The 21318-nt window shown below is 51.1% G+C and overlaps 1 protein-coding gene across 5 annotated transcripts in view; it reads left to right on the top strand.

The window, feature by feature from the left end:
* LOC129842243 (lipoma-preferred partner homolog) overlaps positions 1-21318 on the top strand; it is a 650654-nt gene that overhangs the window by 276955 nt on the left and 352381 nt on the right. For all 5 annotated transcript variants that reach the window (XM_055910714.1, XM_055910711.1, XM_055910715.1 and 2 more), the window contains one exon: positions 17718-17815. In XM_055910714.1, the coding sequence (XP_055766689.1) occupies positions 17718-17815 (98 nt within the window). The remainder of the gene's footprint in view (positions 1-17717; positions 17816-21318) is intronic.

Here is a 21318-nt window from a genome sequence, read left to right as displayed (position 1 = left end):
ACCCCTAGCACCCACTACAGAGTCAGGTCAAACCCCTAGCACCCACTACAGAGTCAGGTCAAACCCCTAACACCCACTACAGAGGCAGGTCAAACCCCTAACACCCACTACAGAGGCAGGTCAAACCACTAATACCCACTACAGAGTCAGGTCAAACCCCTAGCACCCACTACAGAGTCAGGTCAAACCCCTAACACCCACTAGAGAGTCAGGTCAAACCCCTATCACCCACTAGAGAGTCAGGTTAAACCCCTAACACCCACTACAGAGTCAGGTTAAACCCCTAGAACCCACTACAGAGTCAGGTCAAACCCCTAGCACGCACTACAGAGTCAGGTCAAACCCCTAACACCCACTACAGAGTCAGGTCAAACCCCTAACACCCACTACAGAGGCAGGTCAAACCACTAATACCCACTACAGAGTCAGATCAAACCCCTAGCACCCACTACAGAGTCAGGTCAAACCCCTAACACCCACTAGAGAGTCAGGTTAAACCCCTAACACCCACTACAGAGTCAGGTTAAACCCCTAGAACCCACTACAGAGTCAGGTCAAACCCCTAGCACGCACTACAGAGTCAGGTCAAACCCCTAGCACCAACTAGAGAGTCAGGTCAAACCCCTAACACCCACTACAGAGTCAGGTCAAACCCCTAGCACCCACTACAGAGTCAGGTCAAACCCCTAGCACCCACTACAGAGTCAGGTCAAACCCCTAACACCCACTACAGAGTCAGGTCAAACCCCTAACACCCACTACAGAGTCAGGTCAAACCCCTAACACCCACTACGGAGTCAGGTCAAACCCCTAACACCCACTACAGAGTCAGGTCAAACCCCTAACACCCACTACAGAGTCAGGTCAAACCCATAACACCCACTACAGAGTCAGGTCAAACCCCTAGCACCCACTACAGAGTCAGGTCAAACCCCTAACACCCACTACAGAGTCAGGTCAAACCCCTAGCACCCACTACAGAGTCAGGTCAAACCCCTAGCACCCACTACAGAGTCAGGTCAAACCCCTATCACCCACTACAGAGTCAGGTCAAACCCCTATCACCCACTACAGAGTCAGGTCAAACCCCTAGCACCCACTACAGAGTCAGGTCAAACCCCTAGCACCCACTACAGAGTCAGGTCAAACCCCTAGCACCCACTACAGAGGCAGGTCAAACCCCTAATACCCACTACAGAGTCAGGTCAAACCCCTAGCACCCACTACAGAGTCAGGTCAAACCCCTAACACCCACTACAGAGTCAGGTCAAACCCCTAGCACCCACTACAGAGTCAGGTCAAACCCCTAGCACCCACTACAGAGGCAGGTCAAACCCCTAGCACCCACTACAGAGTCAGGTCAAACCCCTAGCACCCACTACAGAGTCAGGTCAAACCCCTAGCACCCACTACAGAGTCAGGTCAAACCCCTAGCACCCACTGTAGAGTCAGGTCAAACCCCTAGCACCCACTGTAGAGTCAGGTCAAACCCCTAGCACCCACTACAGAGTCAGGTCAAACCCCTAGCACCCACTACATAGTCATATCAAACCCCTAGCACCCACTGCAGAGTCAGGTTAAACCCCTAACACCCACTACGGAGTCAGGTCAAACCCCTAGCACCCACTACGGAGTCAGGTCAAACCCCTAGCACCCACTACAGAGTCAGGTCAAACCCCTAGCACCCACTACAGAGTCAGGTCAAACCCCTAGCACCCACTACAGAGTCAAGTTAAACCCGTTGCACCCACTACAAAGCAGGTCAAACCCCTAACACCCACTACAGAGTCATGTCAAACCCCTAACACCCACTACAGAGTCAGGTCAAACCCATTACACCCACTACAGAGTCAGGTCAAACCCATTACACCCACTACAGAGTCAGGTCAAACCCATAACACCCACTACAGAGTCAGGTCAAACCCCTAGCACCCACTACAGAGTCAGGTCAAACCCCTAGCACCCACTACAGAGTCAGGTCAAACCCCTAGCACCCACTACAGAGTCAGGTAAAACCCCTAGCACCCACTACAGAGAGTCAGGTCAAACCCCTAGCACCCACTACAGAGAGTCAGGTCAAACCCCTAGCACCCACTACAGAGTCAGGTCAAACCCCTAGCACCCACTACAGAGTCAGGTCAAACCCCTAACACCCACTACAGAGTCAGGTCAAACCCCTAACACCCACTACAGAGGCAGGTCAAACCCCTAATACCCACTACAGAGTCAGGTCAAACCCCTAGCACCCACTACAGAGTCAGGTCAAATCCCTAACACCCACTACAGAGTCAGGTCAAACCCCTAGCACCCACTACAGAGTCAGGTCAAACCCCTAGCACCCACTACAGAGGCAGGTCAAACCCCTAGCACCCACTACAGAGTCAGGTCAAACCCCTAACACCCACTACAGAGTCAGGTCAAACCCCTAGCACCCACTACAGAGTCAGGTCAAACCCCTAGCACCCACTACAGAGTCAGGTCAAACCCCTAACACCCACTACAGAGTCAGGTCAAACCCCTAACACCCACTACAGAGTCAGGTCAAACCCCTAACACCCACTACAGAGTCAGGTCAAACCCCTAACACCCACTACAGAGTCAGGTCAAACCCATAACACCCACTACAGAGTCAGGTCAAACCCCTAGCACCCACTACAGAGTCAGGTCAAACCCCTAGCACCCATTACAGAGTCAGGTCAAACCCCTAGCACCCACTACAGAGTCAGGTCAAACCCCTAGCACCCACTACAGAGTCAGGTCAAACCCCTATCACCCACTACAGAGTCAGGTCAAACCCCTATCACCCACTACAGAGTCAGGTCAAACCCCTAGCACCCACTACAGAGTCAGGTCAAACCCCTTGCACCCACTACAGAGTCAGGTCAAACCCATAGCACCCACTACAGAGTAAGGTCAAACCCCTAGCACCCACTACAGAGTAAGGTCAAACCCCTAACACCCACTACAGAGTCAGGTCAAACCCCTAGCACCCATTACAGAGTCAGGTCAAACCCCTAACACCCACTACAGAGTCAGGTCAAACCCCTAGCACCCACTACAGAGTCAGGTCAAACCCCTAACACCCACTACAGAGTCAGGTCAAACCCCTGGCACCCACTACAGAGTCAGGTCAAACCCCTGGCACCCACTACAGAGTCAGGTCAAACCCCTAACACCCACTACAGAGTCAGGTCAAACCCCTAGCACCCACTACAGAGTCAGGTCAAACCCCTAGCACCCACTACAGAGTCAGGTCAAACCCCTAACACCCACTACAGAGTCAGGTCAAACCCCTAGCACCCACTACAGAGTCAGGTCAAACCCCTAACACCCACTACAGAGTCAGGTCAAACCCCTAACACCCACTACAGAGTCAGGTCAAACCCCTGGCACCCACTACAGAGTCAGGTCAAACCCCTGGCACCCACTACAGAGTCAGGTCAAACCCCTAACACCCTCTACAGAGTCAGGTCAAACCCCTAGCACCCACTACAGAGTCAGGTCAAAACCCTAGCACCCACTACAGAGTCAGGTCAAACCCCTAACACCCACTACAGAGTCAGGTCAAACCCCTGGCACCCACTACAGAGTCAGGTCAAACCCCTAACACCCACTACAGAGTCAGGTCAAACCCCTAGCACCCACTACAGAGTCAGGTCAAACCCCTAGCACCCACTACAGAGTCAGGTCAAACCCCTAACACCCACTACAGAGTCAGGTCAAACCCCTAACACCCACTACGGAGTCAGGTCAAACCCCTAACACCCACTACGGAGTCAGGTCAAACCCCTAACACCCACTACGGAGTCAGGTCAAACCCCTAACACCCACTACAGAGTCAGGTCAAACCCCTAACACCCACTACAGAGTCAGGTCAAACCCATAACACCCACTACAGAGTCAGGTCAAACCCCTAGCACCCACTACAGAGTCAGGTCAAACCCCTAACACCCACTACAGAGTCAGGTCAAACCCCTAGCACCCACTACAGAGTCAGGTCAAACCCCTAGCACCCACTACAGAGTCAGGTCAAACCCCTATCACCCACTACAGAGTCAGGTCAAACCCCTATCACCCACTACAGAGTCAGGTCAAACCCCTAGCACCCACTACAGAGTCAGGTCAAACCCCTAGCACCCACTACAGAGTCAGGTCAAACCCCTAGCACCCACTACAGAGGCAGGTCAAACCCCTAATACCCACTACAGAGTCAGGTCAAACCCCTAGCACCCACTACAGAGTCAGGTCAAACCCCTAACACCCACTACAGAGTCAGGTCAAACCCCTAGCACCCACTACAGAGTCAGGTCAAACCCCTGGCACCCACTACAGAGGCAGGTCAAACCCCTAGCACCCACTACAGAGTCAGGTCAAACCCCTAGCACCCACTACAGAGTCAGGTCAAACCCCTAGCACCCACTACAGAGTCAGGTCAAACCCCTAGCACCCACTGTAGAGTCAGGTCAAACCCCTAGCACCCACTACAGAGTCAGGTCAAACCCCTAGCACCCACTACATAGTCATATCAAACCCCTAGCACCCACTGCAGAGTCAGGTTAAACCCCTAACACCCACTACGGAGTCAGGTCAAACCCCTAGCACCCACTACGGAGTCAGGTCAAACCCCTAGCACCCACTACAGAGTCAGGTCAAACCCCTAGCACCCACTACAGAGTCAGGTCAAACCCCTAGCACCCACTACAGAGTCAAGTTAAACCCGTTGCACCCACTACAAAGCAGGTCAAACCCCTAACACCCACTACAGAGTCATGTCAAACCCCTAACACCCACTACAGAGTCAGGTCAAACCCATTACACCCACTACAGAGTCAGGTCAAACCCATAACACCCACTACAGAGTCAGGTCAAACCCCTAGCACCCACTACAGAGTCAGGTCAAACCCCTAGCACCCACTAGAGAGTCAGGTCAAACCCCTAGCACCCACTAGAGAGTCAGGTCAAACCCCTAGCACCCACTACAGAGTCAGGTCAAACCCCTAGCACCCACTACAGAGTCAGGTCAAACCCCTATCACCCACTACAGAGTCAGGTCAAACCCATAGCACCCACTACAGAGTAAGGTCAAACCCCTAGCACCCACTACAGAGGCAGGTCAAACCCCTAATACCCACTACAGAGTCAGGTCAAACCCCTAGCACCCACTACAGAGTCAGGTCAAATCCCTAACACCCACTACAGAGTCAGGTCAAACCCCTAGCACCCACTACAGAGTCAGGTCAAACCCCTAGCACCCACTACAGAGGCAGGTCAAACCCCTAGCACCCACTACAGAGTCAGGTCAAACCCCTAACACCCACTACAGAGTCAGGTCAAACCCCTAGCACCCACTACAGAGTCAGGTCAAACCCCTAGCACCCACTACAGAGTCAGGTCAAACCCCTAACACCCACTACAGAGTCAGGTCAAACCCCTAACACCCACTACAGAGTCAGGTCAAACCCCTAACACCCACTACAGAGTCAGGTCAAACCCCTAACACCCACTACAGAGTCAGGTCAAACCCATAACACCCACTACAGAGTCAGGTCAAACCCCTAGCACCCACTACAGAGTCAGGTCAAACCCCTAGCACCCATTACAGAGTCAGGTCAAACCCCTAGCACCCACTACAGAGTCAGGTCAAACCCCTAGCACCCACTACAGAGTCAGGTCAAACCCCTATCACCCACTACAGAGTCAGGTCAAACCCCTATCACCCACTACAGAGTCAGGTCAAACCCCTAGCACCCACTACAGAGTCAGGTCAAACCCCTTGCACCCACTACAGAGTCAGGTCAAACCCATAGCACCCACTACAGAGTAAGGTCAAACCCCTAGCACCCACTACAGAGTAAGGTCAAACCCCTAACACCCACTACAGAGTCAGGTCAAACCCCTAGCACCCATTACAGAGTCAGGTCAAACCCCTAACACCCACTACAGAGTCAGGTCAAACCCCTAGCACCCACTACAGAGTCAGGTCAAACCCCTAACACCCACTACAGAGTCAGGTCAAACCCCTGGCACCCACTACAGAGTCAGGTCAAACCCCTGGCACCCACTACAGAGTCAGGTCAAACCCCTAACACCCACTACAGAGTCAGGTCAAACCCCTAGCACCCACTACAGAGTCAGGTCAAACCCCTAGCACCCACTACAGAGTCAGGTCAAACCCCTAACACCCACTACAGAGTCAGGTCAAACCCCTAGCACCCACTACAGAGTCAGGTCAAACCCCTAACACCCACTACAGAGTCAGGTCAAACCCCTAACACCCACTACAGAGTCAGGTCAAACCCCTGGCACCCACTACAGAGTCAGGTCAAACCCCTGGCACCCACTACAGAGTCAGGTCAAACCCCTAACACCCTCTACAGAGTCAGGTCAAACCCCTAGCACCCACTACAGAGTCAGGTCAAAACCCTAGCACCCACTACAGAGTCAGGTCAAACCCCTAACACCCACTACAGAGTCAGGTCAAACCCCTGGCACCCACTACAGAGTCAGGTCAAACCCCTAACACCCACTACAGAGTCAGGTCAAACCCCTAGCACCCACTACAGAGTCAGGTCAAACCCCTAGCACCCACTACAGAGTCAGGTCAAACCCCTAACACCCACTACAGAGTCAGGTCAAACCCCTAACACCCACTACGGAGTCAGGTCAAACCCCTAACACCCACTACGGAGTCAGGTCAAACCCCTAACACCCACTACGGAGTCAGGTCAAACCCCTAACACCCACTACAGAGTCAGGTCAAACCCCTAACACCCACTACAGAGTCAGGTCAAACCCATAACACCCACTACAGAGTCAGGTCAAACCCCTAGCACCCACTACAGAGTCAGGTCAAACCCCTAACACCCACTACAGAGTCAGGTCAAACCCCTAGCACCCACTACAGAGTCAGGTCAAACCCCTAGCACCCACTACAGAGTCAGGTCAAACCCCTATCACCCACTACAGAGTCAGGTCAAACCCCTATCACCCACTACAGAGTCAGGTCAAACCCCTAGCACCCACTACAGAGTCAGGTCAAACCCCTAGCACCCACTACAGAGTCAGGTCAAACCCCTAGCACCCACTACAGAGGCAGGTCAAACCCCTAATACCCACTACAGAGTCAGGTCAAACCCCTAGCACCCACTACAGAGTCAGGTCAAACCCCTAACACCCACTACAGAGTCAGGTCAAACCCCTAGCACCCACTACAGAGTCAGGTCAAACCCCTGGCACCCACTACAGAGGCAGGTCAAACCCCTAGCACCCACTACAGAGTCAGGTCAAACCCCTAGCACCCACTACAGAGTCAGGTCAAACCCCTAGCACCCACTACAGAGTCAGGTCAAACCCCTAGCACCCACTGTAGAGTCAGGTCAAACCCCTAGCACCCACTACAGAGTCAGGTCAAACCCCTAGCACCCACTACATAGTCATATCAAACCCCTAGCACCCACTGCAGAGTCAGGTTAAACCCCTAACACCCACTACGGAGTCAGGTCAAACCCCTAGCACCCACTACGGAGTCAGGTCAAACCCCTAGCACCCACTACAGAGTCAGGTCAAACCCCTAGCACCCACTACAGAGTCAGGTCAAACCCCTAGCACCCACTACAGAGTCAAGTTAAACCCGTTGCACCCACTACAAAGCAGGTCAAACCCCTAACACCCACTACAGAGTCATGTCAAACCCCTAACACCCACTACAGAGTCAGGTCAAACCCATTACACCCACTACAGAGTCAGGTCAAACCCATAACACCCACTACAGAGTCAGGTCAAACCCCTAGCACCCACTACAGAGTCAGGTCAAACCCCTAGCACCCACTAGAGAGTCAGGTCAAACCCCTAGCACCCACTAGAGAGTCAGGTCAAACCCCTAGCACCCACTACAGAGTCAGGTCAAACCCCTAGCACCCACTACAGAGTCAGGTCAAACCCCTATCACCCACTACAGAGTCAGGTCAAACCCATAGCACCCACTACAGAGTAAGGTCAAACCCCTAGCACCCACTACAGAGTCAGGTCAAACCTCTAGCACCCACTACAGAGTCAGGTCAAACCCCTAGCACCCACTACAGAGTCAGGTAAAACCCCTAGCACCCACTACAGAGAGTCAGGTCAAACCCCTAGCACCCACTACAGAGAGTCAGGTCAAACCCCTAGCACCCACTACAGAGTCAGGTCAAACCCCTAGCACCCACTACAGAGTCAGGTCAAACCCCTAACACCCACTACAGAGTCAGGTCAAACCCCTAACACCCACTACAGAGGCAGGTCAAACCCCTAATACCCAATACAGAGTCAGGTCAAACCCCTAGCACCCACTACAGAGTCAGGTCAAACCCCTAACACCCACTACAGAGTCAGGTCAAACCCCTAGCACCCACTACAGAGTCAGGTCAAACCCCTAGCACCCACTACAGAGGCAGGTCAAACCCCTAGCACCCACTACAGAGTCAGGTCAAACCCCTAACACCCACTACAGAGTCAGGTCAAACCCCTAGCACCCACTACAGAGTCAGGTCAAACCCCTAGCACCCACTACAGAGTCAGGTCAAACCCCTAACACCCACTACAGAGTCAGGTCAAACCCCTAACACCCACTACAGAGTCAGGTCAAACCCCTAACACCCACTACAGAGTCAGGTCAAACCCCTAACACCCACTACAGAGTCAGGTCAAACCCATAACACCCACTACAGAGTCAGGTCAAACCCCTAGCACCCATTACAGAGTCAGGTCAAACCCCTAGCACCCACTACAGAGTCAGGTCAAACCCCTAGCACCCACTACAGAGTCAGGTCAAACCCCTAGCACCCACTACAGAGTCAGGTCAAACCCCTAGCACCCACTACAGAGTCAGGTCAAACCCCTAGCACCCACTACAGAGTCAGGTCAAACCCCTAACACCCACTACAGAGTCAGGTCAAACCCCTAGCACCCACTACAGAGTAAGGTCAAACCCCTAGCACCCACTACAGAGTAAGGTCAAACCCCTAACACCCATTACAGAGTCAGGTCAAACCCCTAACACCCACTACAGAGTCAGGTCAAACCCCTAACACCCACTACAGAGTCAGGTCAAACCCATAACACCCACTACAGAGTCAGGTCAAACCCCTAGCACCCATTACAGAGTCAGGTCAAACCCCTAGCACCCACTACAGAGTCAGGTCAAACCCCTAGCACCCACTACAGAGTCAGGTCAAACCCCTAGCACCCACTACAGAGTCAGGTCAAACCCCTAGCACCCACTACAGAGTCAGGTCAAACCCCTAGCACCCACTACAGAGTCAGGTCAAACCCCTAACACCCACTACAGAGTCAGGTCAAACCCCTAGCACCCACTACAGAGTAAGGTCAAACCCCTAGCACCCACTACAGAGTAAGGTCAAACCCCTAACACCCATTACAGAGTCAGGTCAAACCCCTAACACCCACTACAGAGTCAGGTCAAACCCATAGCACCCACTACAGAGTCAGGTCAAACCCCTAGCACCCACTACAGAGTCAGGTCAAACCCCTGGCACCCACTACAGAGTCAGGTCAAACCCCATAACACCCACTACAGAGTCATGTCAAACCCCTAACACCCACTACAGAGTCAGGTCAAACCCATTACACCCACTACAGAGTCAGGTCAAACCCATAACACCCACTACAGAGTCAGGTCAAACCCCTAGCACCCACTACAGAGTCAGGTCAAACCCCATAACACCCACTACAGAGTCATGTCAAACCCCTAACACCCACTACAGAGTCAGGTCAAACCCATTACACCCACTACAGAGTCAGGTCAAACCCATAACACCCACTACAGAGTCAGGTCAAACCCCTAGCACCCACTACAGAGTCAGGTCAAACCCCTAGCACCCACTAGAGAGTCAGGTCAAACCCCTAGCACCCACTAGAGAGTCAGGTCAAACCCCTAGCACCCACTACAGAGTCAGGTCAAACCCCTAGCACCCACTACAGAGTCAGGTCAAACCCCTATCACCCACTACAGAGTCAGGTCAAACCCCTAGCACCCACTACAGAGTCAGGTCAAACCCCTAGCACCCACTACAGAGTCAGGTCAAACCCCTAGCACCCACTACAGAGTCAGGTCAAACCCCTAGCACCCACTACAGAGTCAGGTAAAACCCCTAGCACCCACTACAGAGAGTCAGGTCAAACCCCTAGCACCCACTACAGAGAGTCAGGTCAAACCCCTAGCACCCACTACAGAGTCAGGTCAAACCCCTAGCACCCACTACAGAGTCAGGTCAAACCCCTAACACCCACTACAGAGTCAGGTCAAACCCCTAACACCCACTACAGAGGCAGGTCAAACCCCTAATACCCACTACAGAGTCAGGTCAAACCCCTAGCACCCACTACAGAGTCAGGTCAAACCCCTAACACCCACTACAGAGTCAGGTCAAACCCCTAGCACCCACTACAGAGTCAGGTCAAACCCCTAGCACCCACTACAGAGGCAGGTCAAACCCCTAGCACCCACTACAGAGTCAGGTCAAACCCCTAACACCCACTACAGAGTCAGGTCAAACCCCTAGCACCCACTACAGAGTCAGGTCAAACCCCTAACACCCACTACAGAGTCAGGTCAAACCCCTAACACCCACTACAGAGTCAGGTCAAACCCCTAACACCCACTACAGAGTCAGGTCAAACCCCTAACACCCACTACAGAGTCAGGTCAAACCCATAACACCCACTACAGAGTCAGGTCAAACCCCTAGCACCCACTACAGAGTCAGGTCAAACCCCTAGCACCCATTACAGAGTCAGGTCAAACCCCTAGCACCCACTACAGAGTCAGGTCAAACCCCTAGCACCCACTACAGAGTCAGGTCAAACCCCTATCACCCACTACAGAGTCAGGTCAAACCCCTATCACCCACTACAGAGTCAGGTCAAACCCCTAGCACCCACTACAGAGTCAGGTCAAACCCCTAGCACCCACTACAGAGTCAGGTCAAACCCCTAACACCCACTACAGAGTCAGGTCAAACCCCTAGCACCCACTACAGAGTAAGGTCAAACCCCTAGCACCCACTACAGAGTAAGGTCAAACCCCTAACACCCACTACAGAGTCAGGTCAAACCCCTAGCACCCATTACAGAGTCAGGTCAAACCCCTAACACCCACTACAGAGTCAGGTCAAACCCCTAGCACCCACTACAGAGTCAGGTCAAACCCCTAACACCCACTACAGAGTCAGGTCAAACCCCTGGCACCCACTACAGAGTCAGGTCAAACCCCTAACACCCACTACAGAGTCAGGTCAAACCCCTAGCACCCACTACAGAGTCAGGTCAAACCCCTAGCACCCACTACAGAGTCAGGTCAAACCCCTATCACCCACTACAGAGTCAGGTCAAACCCCTATCACCCACTACAGAGTCAGGTCAAACCCCTATCACCCACTACAGAGTCAGGTCAAACCCCTAGCACCCACTACAGAGTCAGGTCAAACCCCTAGCACCCACTACAGAGGCAGGTCAAACCCCTAATACCCACTACAGAGTCAGGTCAAACCCCTAGCACCCACTACAGAGTCAGGTCAAACCCCTAACACCCACTACAGAGTCAGGTCAAACCCCTAGCACCCACTACAGAGTCAGGTCAAACCCCTAGCACCCACTACAGAGGCAGGTCAAACCCCTAGCACCCACTACAGAGTCAGGTCAAACCCCTAGCACCCACTACAGAGTCAGGTCAAACCCTTGCACCCACTACAGAGTCAGGTCAAACCCCTAGCACCCACTGTAGAGTCAGGTCAAACCCCTAGCACCCACTACAGAGTCAGGTCAAACCCCTAGCACCCACTACGGAGTCAGGTCAAACCCCTAGCACCCACTACAGAGTCAGGTCAAACCCCTAGCACCCACTACAGAGTCAGGTCAAACCCCTAGCACCCACTACAGAGTCAGGTCAAACCCCTAGCACCCACTACAGAGTCAAGTTAAACCCGTTGCACCCACTACAAAGCAGGTCAAACCCCTAACACCCACTACAGAGTCATGTCAAACCCCTAACACCCACTACAGAGTCAGGTCAAACCCATTACACCCACTACAGAGTCAGGTCAAACCCATAACACCCACTACAGAGTCAGGTCAAACCCCTAGCACCCACTACAGAGTCAGGTCAAACCCCTAGCACCCACTAGAGAGTCAGGTCAAACCCCTAGCACCCACTAGAGAGTCAGGTCAAACCCCTAGCACCCACTACAGAGTCAGGTCAAACCCCTAGCACCCACTACAGAGTCAGGTCAAACCCCTATCACCCACTACAGAGTCAGGTCAAACCCCTAGCACCCACTACAGAGTCAGGTCAAACCCCTAGCACCCACTACAGAGTCAGGTCAAACCCCTAGCACCCACTACAGAGTCAGGTCAAACCCCTAGCACCCACTACAGAGTCAGGTAAAACCCCTAGCACCCACTACAGAGAGTCAGGTCAAACCCCTAGCACCCACTACAGAGAGTCAGGTCAAACCCCTAGCACCCACTACAGAGTCAGGTCAAACCCCTAGCACCCACTACAGAGTCAGGTCAAACCCCTAACACCCACTACAGAGTCAGGTCAAACCCCTAACACCCACTACAGAGGCAGGTCAAACCCCTAATACCCACTACAGAGTCAGGTCAAACCCCTAGCACCCACTACAGAGTCAGGTCAAACCCCTAGCACCCACTACAGAGTCAGGTCAAACTCCTAACACCCACTACAGAGTCAGGTCAAACCCCTAGCACCCACTACAGAGGCAGGTCAAACCCCTAGCACCCACTACAGAGTCAGGTCAAACCCCTAACACCCACTACAGAGTCAGGTCAAACCCCTAGCACCCACTACAGAGTCAGGTCAAACCCCTAGCACCCACTACAGAGTCAGGTCAAACCCCTAACACCCACTACAGAGTCAGGTCAAACCCCTAACACCCACTACAGAGTCAGGTCAAACCCCTAACACCCACTACAGAGTCAGGTCAAACCCCTAACACCCACTACAGAGTCAGGTCAAACCCATAACACCCACTACAGAGTCAGGTCAAACCCCTAGCACCCACTACAGAGTCAGGTCAAACCCCTAGCACCCATTACAGAGTCAGGTCAAACCCCTAGCACCCACTACAGAGTCAGGTCAAACCCCTAGCACCCACTACAGAGTCAGGTCAAACCCCTAGCACCCACTACAGAGTCAGGTCAAACCCCTAGCACCCACTACAGAGTCAGGTCAAACCCCTAACACCCACTACAGAGTCAGGTCAAACCCCTAGCACCCACTACAGAGTCAGGTCAAACCCCTAGCACCCACTACAGAGTAAGGTCAAACCCCTAACACCCACTACAGAGTCAGGTCAAACCCCTAGCACCCATTACAGAGTCAGGTCAAACCCCTAACACCCACTACAGAGTCAGGTCAAACCCCTAACACCCACTACAGAGTCAGGTCAAACCCCTAGCACCCATTACAGAGTCAGGTCAAACCCCTAACACCCACTACAGAGTCAGGTCAAACCCCTAACACCCACTACAGAGTCAGGTCAAACCCCTAGCACCCACTACAGAGTCAGGTCAAACCCCTAGCACCCACTACAGAGTCAGGTCAAACCCCTAACACCCACTACAGAGTCAGGTCAAACCCCTAACACCCACTACAGAGTCAGGTCAAACCCCTAACACCCACTACAGAGTCAGGTCAAACCCCTAACACCCACTACAGATTCAGGTCAAACCCCTAGCACCCACTACAGAGTCAGGTCAAACCCCTAGCACCCATTACAGAGTCAGGTCAAACCCCTAGCACCCACTACAGAGTCAGGTCAAACCCCTAGCACCCACTACAGAGTCAGGTCAAACCCCTAGCACCCACTACAGAGTCAGGTCAAACCCCTAGCACCCACTACAGAGTCAGGTCAAACCCCTAACACCCACTACAGAGTCAGGTCAAACCCCTAGCACCCACTACAGAGTAAGGTCAAACCCCTAGCACCCACTACAGAGTAAGGTCAAACCCCTAACACCCACTACAGAGTCAGGTCAAACCCCTAACACCCACTACAGAGTCAGGTCAAACCCCTAACACCCACTACAGAGTCAGGTCAAACCCCTAGCACCCATTACAGAGTCAGGTCAAACCCCTACCACCCACTACAGAGTCAGGTCAAACCCCTAGCACCCACTACAGAGTCAGGTCAAACCCCTAGCACCCACTACAGAGTCAGGTCAAACCCCTAACACCCACTACAGAGTCAGGTCAAACCCCTAACACCCACTACAGAGTCAGGTCAAACCCCTAACACCCACTACAGAGTCAGGTCAAACCCCTAACACCCACTACAGAGTCAGGTCAAACCCCTAACACCCACTACAGAGTCAGGTCAAACCCCTAGCACTATATAGGGAATAGGGTGCCAGCCCCGGTCTAAAGTAGTGCACTATATAGGGAATAGGGTGCCAGCCCCGGTCTAAAGTAGTGCACTATATAGGGAATAGATTGCCAGCCCCAGTCTAAAGTAGTGCACTATATAGGGAATAGGTAGCCAGCCCTGGTCTAAAATAGTGCTTTAGGACGGAGGGAGGTTGCTTATTGACCCCTGACCTCCATCCTCCTCATCTCTTCTCCCTTCCTGCTCCACATTAAACCTTTTCAATAAAACATGCATCTCTCTAAAAAACATGAACATCTTTCATGTTTCCTGAAATAATACATCCCAAAACAACTTTGATGTTTGAGAGAGATGTACATGGGAACTTGATGTATTCATTTCGTGTCAGCCCCAACTCAGGGAGGGAGGGTGGGTGGACAGAGAGATGTTAGTGTCAGGGAGGGAGGGTGGGGGAGGGGGGACGAGAGGTGAGGAGCGTTTTCTTCTTCGCTTCCACGTTGCTTTAGCTGCTCTGTCTCTCAGGAGTTTTAACCAGTTGGAGGTCAGGAGGTCATTACATAAACCATTCACATGGAGCCCTCCATCCCTCCATCCATCCATCCCTCCCTCCCTCCCTCCCTCCCTCCCTCCCTCCCTCCTTTACACACCCACAGGTAATGCTTAATGTTGTGCTCAACATTTCAGCAACAACGTTGGATTGCACAAGACACAGACATGTACCCCATTTTGCAGGCTACAAGACACAAACATGTACCCCATTTTGCAGGCTACAAGACACAGACATGTACCCCATTTTGCAGGCTACAAGACACAGACATGTACCCCATTTTGCAGGCTACAAGACACAAACATGTACCCCATTTTGCAGGCTACAAGACACAGACATGTACCCCATTTTGCAGGCTACAAGACACAAACATGTACCCCATTTTGCAGGCTACAAGACACAGACATGTACCCCATTTTGCAGGCTACAAGACACAGACATGTACCCCATTTTGCAGGCTACAAGACACAAACATGTACCCCATTTTGCAGGCTACAAGACACAGACATGTACCCCATTTTGCAGGCTACAAGATACAGACATGTACCCCATTTTGCAAGGCTACAAGACACAAACATGTACCCCATTTTGCAGGCTACAAGACACAGACATGTACCCCATTTTGCAGGCTACAAGACACAGACATGTACCCCATTTTGCAGGCTACAAGACACAAACATGTACCCCATTTTGCAGGCTACAAGACACAGACATGTACCCCATTTTGCAGGCTACTAGACACAGACATGTACCCCATTTTGCAAGGCTACAAGAGACAGACATGTACCCCATTTTGCAGGCTACAAGACACAGACATGTACCCCATTTTGCAGGCTACAAGACACAAACATGTACCCCATTTTGCAGGCTACAAGACACAGACATGTACCCCATTTTGCAGGCTACAAGACACAGACATGTACCCCATTTTGCAGGCTACAAGACACAAACATGTACCCCATTTTGCAGGCTACAAGACACAGACATGTACCCCATTTTGCAGGCTACAAGATACAGACATGTACCCCATTTTGCAAGGCTACAAGACACAAACATGTACCCCATTTTGCAGGCTACAAGACACAGACATGTACCCCATTTTGCAGGCTACAAGACACAGACATGTACCCCATTTTGCAGGCTACAAGACACAGACATGTACCCCATTTGCAGGCTACAAGACACAAACATGTACCCCATTTTGCAGGCTACAAGACACAGACATGTACCCCATTTTGCAGGCTACAAGACACAGACATGTACCCCATTTTGCAAGGCTACTGTGCAGTGAGGTAGTTTTATTTTATTTTAGTCCAACTGACTAACGACAACAAAAATGCTTAATTAATTTGTCAGGAGACTCAGTATAAACTACATTGATGACATCAATTAGATTCTAATGAAAACAGATAAAAGCAGAAGCGAGCAGGGAGTGGGGGGTTAGGGGCGGTGGGGGGGGGGGGGGGGGGGGGTAAAAAGCAAATGGAATTTCTGAACAGGACTCATCAAAGTCTTAACATTGCACACAAATTCCCATTACGTTCGAGTAGAAGCCTTTAATTTGCAAAGCTCATGTCTGGTTGGGTACTTAGAAGTACACGTTCACATGATTCAATCTCAAGTCCTCGGTTTACATCCCAAATGGTTCCCTATGTAGTGCCTTGGGCTCCGCTCAAAACTAGTGCACTGAATTGGTGGAATAGTGTACCGTTTGTCCTACAGCGAGAAGAGGAGCCAAATAGAAATGTAGTTTGGCATGTTACTTCTCATCCTTGCTGGAACATGTGGTTGGTTGGATTAGTGAAGACTTCAGACGTGTTCTAGTTGGCTTGTTTCTCCTGGCAGGACTGTTAGTAACACAGTGTTTACATCTTCCATCTCAAGCAGAACACATGCTAGCTAACTCCAGATTAGAGACCCTTAGTTAGACTGAACTGTTGCAATTATGTTTGTCAATCTGATGGTGTTGGGTGATTAGTGTCTAGCGCTGTCTCGTTGTCTCTCTCGTTCTCGCTCTCATTATCTCTCTCTCTCTCTCTCGTTCTCTCTCTCACTGTCTCATTCTCTCTCGCTCTCTCTCGTTCTCTCTCTCGCTTGTTCTCTCATTCTCTCTCTATCTTGTTCTCTCATTCTCTCTCTCTCTCTCTCTCCCGTTCTCTCTCTCGCTTGTTCTCTCATTCTCTCTCTATCTTGTTCTCTCATTCTCTCTCTATCTTGTTCTCTCATTCTCTCTCTCTCTCTCTCTCTCCCGTTCTCTCTCTCTCTCTCTCGTTCTCTCTCTTGCTTGTTCTCTCTCTCTCTCTCTCTCTCTCGTTCTCTCTCTCTCGTTCTCTCTCCTTCTCTCGTTCTCTCTCCTTCTCTCGTTCTCTCTCTCTCTCATTCTCTCTATCTCTCTCTCTCTCTCGTTCTCTCTCTCTCTCATTCTCTCTCTCTCTCTCTCTCTCTCGTTCTCTCTCTCTCTCGTTCTCTCTCTCTCGTTCTCTCTCTCGTTCTCTCGTTCTCTCTCTCTCTCTCGTTCTCTCTCGTTCTCGTTCTCTCTCTCTCTCTCATTCTCTCTCTCTCTCTCGTTCTCTCTCTCTCTCTCTCTCCCTGCCTGCCAGTCATATTTACATGATTGTTTTTTGTCATGACTTGTCCCTTTGGGATCTGGTCATAAGTTGTGCCCTATAAAGAGATAGGCTGCCATTTCAGACACAAGCCATATGTTTGTGAATATGATTGAGCAGCTCAGAGGTATAACTAACTCTTATGGTATCTGTGTGTTTTAGGGGACTACCCCCCACCACCTCCGCCACCTGCTGACGACCAAGGCCTCCCATCCCTCATGTCCTTGCCCCCCCCTCCATCCATGGACAGAGAATACCAGGTAGGAGACTATTATGAGGCATGTATGTACCATTTACTCATACAGTAGAGGTAATTGTCATATAACCATTCGCTGTTTGGGATGGAGCACAGGTACACTAGTACTGCATTGAGTTCTGTATATTTGACCAGGGCACGTAGGGAGGTAGTTCACAGGGCCATTAGACTACTGACGTGTCTCTGTCTGGATCAGAGTCTAGGGACTACTGACGTGTCTCTGTCTGGATCAGAGTCTAGGGACTACTGACGTGTCTCTGTCTGGTGTGGGTCAGAGTCTAGGGACTACTGACGTGTGTCTCTCTGGTGTGGATCAGAGTCTAGGGACTACTGACGTGTCTCTGTCTGGTGTGGATCAGAGTCTAGGGACTACTGACGTGTCTCTGTCTGGTGTGGATCAGAGACTAGGGACTACTGACGTGTCTCTGTCTGGTGTGGATCAGAGTCTAGGGACTACTGACGTGTGTCTGTCTGGTGTGGATCAGAGACTAGGGACTACTGACGTGTCTCTGTCTGGTGTGGATCAGAGTCTAGGGACTACTGACGTGTCTCTGTCTGGTGTGGATCAGAGTCTAGGGACTACTGACGTGTCTCTGTCTGGTGTGGATCAGAGTCTAGGGACTACTGACGTGTCTCTGTCTGGTGTGGATCAGAGTCTAGGGACTACTGACGTGTGTCTGTCTGGTGTGGATCAGAGTCTAGGGACTACTGACGTGTCTCTGCTGTCTGTCTGTTGTGGATCAGAGTCTAGGGACAACTGACGTGTCTCTCTCTGGTGTGGATCAGAGTCTAGGGACTACTGACGTGTCTCTGTCTGGTGTGGATCAGAGTCTAGGGACTACTGACGTGTCTCTGTCTGGTGTGGATCAGAGTCTAGGGACTACTGACGTGTCTCTGTCTGGTGTGGATCAGAGACTAGGGACTACTGACGTGTCTCTGCTGTCTGTCTGGTGTGGATCAGAGTCTAGGGACAACTGACGTGTCTCTGTCTGGTGTGGATCAGAGTCTAGGGACTACTGACGTGTGTCTGTCTGGTGTGGGTCAGAGTCTAGGGACTACTGACGTGTCTCTGTCTGGTGTGGATCAGAGTCTAGGGACTACTGACGTGTGTCTGTCTGGTGTGGATCAGAGTCTAGGGACTACTGACGTGTCTCTGTCTGGTGTGGATCAGAGACTAGGGACTAGTGACGTGTCTCTGTCTGGATCAGAGACTAGGGACTACTGACGTGTCTCTGTCTGGTGTGGATCAGAGTCTAGGGACTACTGACGTGTCTCTGTCTGGTGTGGATCAGAGTCTAGGGACTACTGACGTGTCTCTCTCTGGTGTGGATCAGAGTCTAGGGACTACTGACGTGTCTCTGTCTGGGGGTTCTATTGATACTGATGTAGGGATTCTAGTGATGCTGATGTAGGGGTTCTAGTGATACTGTTGTGGGGATTCTAGTGATACTGATGTAGGGGTTCTAGTGATACTGCTGTAGGGAGTTCTAGTGATACTGATGTAGGGATTCTAGTGATACTGATGTAGGGGTTCTAGTGATACTGTTGTAGGGATTCTAGTGATACTGATGTAGGGGTTCTAGTGATACTGCTGTAGGGAGTTCTAGTGATACTGCTGTAGGGGGTTCTAGTGATACTGCTGTAGGGGGTTCTAGGGATACTGCTGTAGCGGTTCTAGTGATACTGCTGTTGGGGTTCTAGTGATACTGCTGTAGGGGTTCTAGTGATACTGCTGTAGGGGTTCTAGTGATGCTGATGTAAGGGTTCTAGTGGTACTGCTGTAGGGGTTCTAGTGATACTGCTGTAGGGTGTTCTAGTGATACTGCTGTAGGGTGTTCTAGTGATTCTGCTGTAGGGGTTCTAGTGATACTGATGTAGGGGTTCGAATGATACTGATGTAGGGGTTCTAGTGATACTGATGTAGCAGTTCTAGTGATACTGCTGTAGGGTGTTCTAGTGATACTGCTGTAGCGTGTTCTAGTGATACTGCTGTAGGGGTTCTAGTGATACTGATGTAGGGGTTCTAGTGATACTGCTGTAGAGGGTTCTAGTGATACTGCTGTAGGGTGTTCTAGTGATACTGCTGTAGGGGTTCTAGTGATACTGATGTAGGGGTTCTAGTGATACTGCTGTAGGGTGTTCTAGTGATACTGCTGTAGGGGTTCTAGTGATACTGCTGTAGGGGTTCTAGTGATACTGCTGTAGGGGTTCTAGTGATACTGCTGTAGGGGTTCTAGTGATACTGCTGTAGGTGTTCTAGTGATACTGCTGTAGGGGTTCTAGTGATACTGCTGTAGGGGTTCTAGTGATACTGATGTAGGGGTTATAGTGATACTGCTGTAGGGGTTCTAGTGATACTGTTGTAGGGGTTTTCACTATGTAATGCACTATATTTGCACTACATCAGTATCACTAGAACCCATACAGCAGTATCGATAGAACCCCTACAGCAGTATCACTAGAACCCCTACATCAGTATCACTAGAACCCCTACAGCAGTATCACTAGAACACCTACATCAGTATTACTAGAACCCCTACAGCAGTATCACTAGAACCCCTATAGCAGTATCACTAGAACCCCTACAACAGTATCACTAGAACCCCTACAGCAGTATCACTAGAACCCCTACAGCAGTATCACTAGAACCCCTACATCAGTATCACTAGAACCCCTACATCAGTATCACTTGAACCCCTACAGCAGTATCACTAGAACACCTTACAGCAGTATCACTAGAACCCCTACATCAGTATCACTAGAACCCTTACAGCAGTATCACTACAACACCCTACAGCAGTATCACTAGAACCCCTACAGCAGTATCACTAGAACCCCTACATCAGTATCACTAGAACCCCTACATCAGTATCACTAGAACCCCTACATCAGTATCACTAGAACCCCTACAGCAGTATCACTAGAACACCCTACAGCAGTATCACTAGAACACCCTACAGCAGTATCACTAGAACCCCTACATCAGTATCACTAGAACCCCTACAGCAGTATCACTAGAACCCCTACAGCAGTATCACTAGAACACCCTACAGCAGTATCACTAGAACACCCTACAGCAGTATCACTAGAACCCTTACAGCATCACTAGAACCCTTACATCAGCATCACTAGAACCCCTACAGCAGTATCACTAGAACCCCTACAGCAGTATCACTAGAACCCCTACAGCAGTATCACTAGAACCCCTACAGCAGTATCACTAGAACCCTTACAGCAGTATCACTAGAACCCCTACAGCAGTATCACTAGAACCCCCTACAGCAGTATCACTAGAACCCCCTACAGCAGTATCACTAGAACCCCCTACAGCAGTATCACTAGAACCCCTACAGCAGTATCACTAGAACCACTACAGCTGTATCACTAGAACCCCTACAGCAGTATCACTAGAACCCCTACATCAGTATCACTAGAACCCCTACAGCAGTATCACTAGAACCCCCTACAGCAGTATCACTAGAACCCCCTACAGCAGTATCACTAGAA

Source organism: Salvelinus fontinalis, unplaced genomic scaffold, assembly GCF_029448725.1.
Source record: "Salvelinus fontinalis isolate EN_2023a unplaced genomic scaffold, ASM2944872v1 scaffold_0025, whole genome shotgun sequence".
NCBI classification, from domain to species: Eukaryota; Metazoa; Chordata; class Actinopteri; order Salmoniformes; family Salmonidae; genus Salvelinus; species Salvelinus fontinalis.
This window is presented reverse-complemented; position numbering and strand designations above follow the sequence as displayed.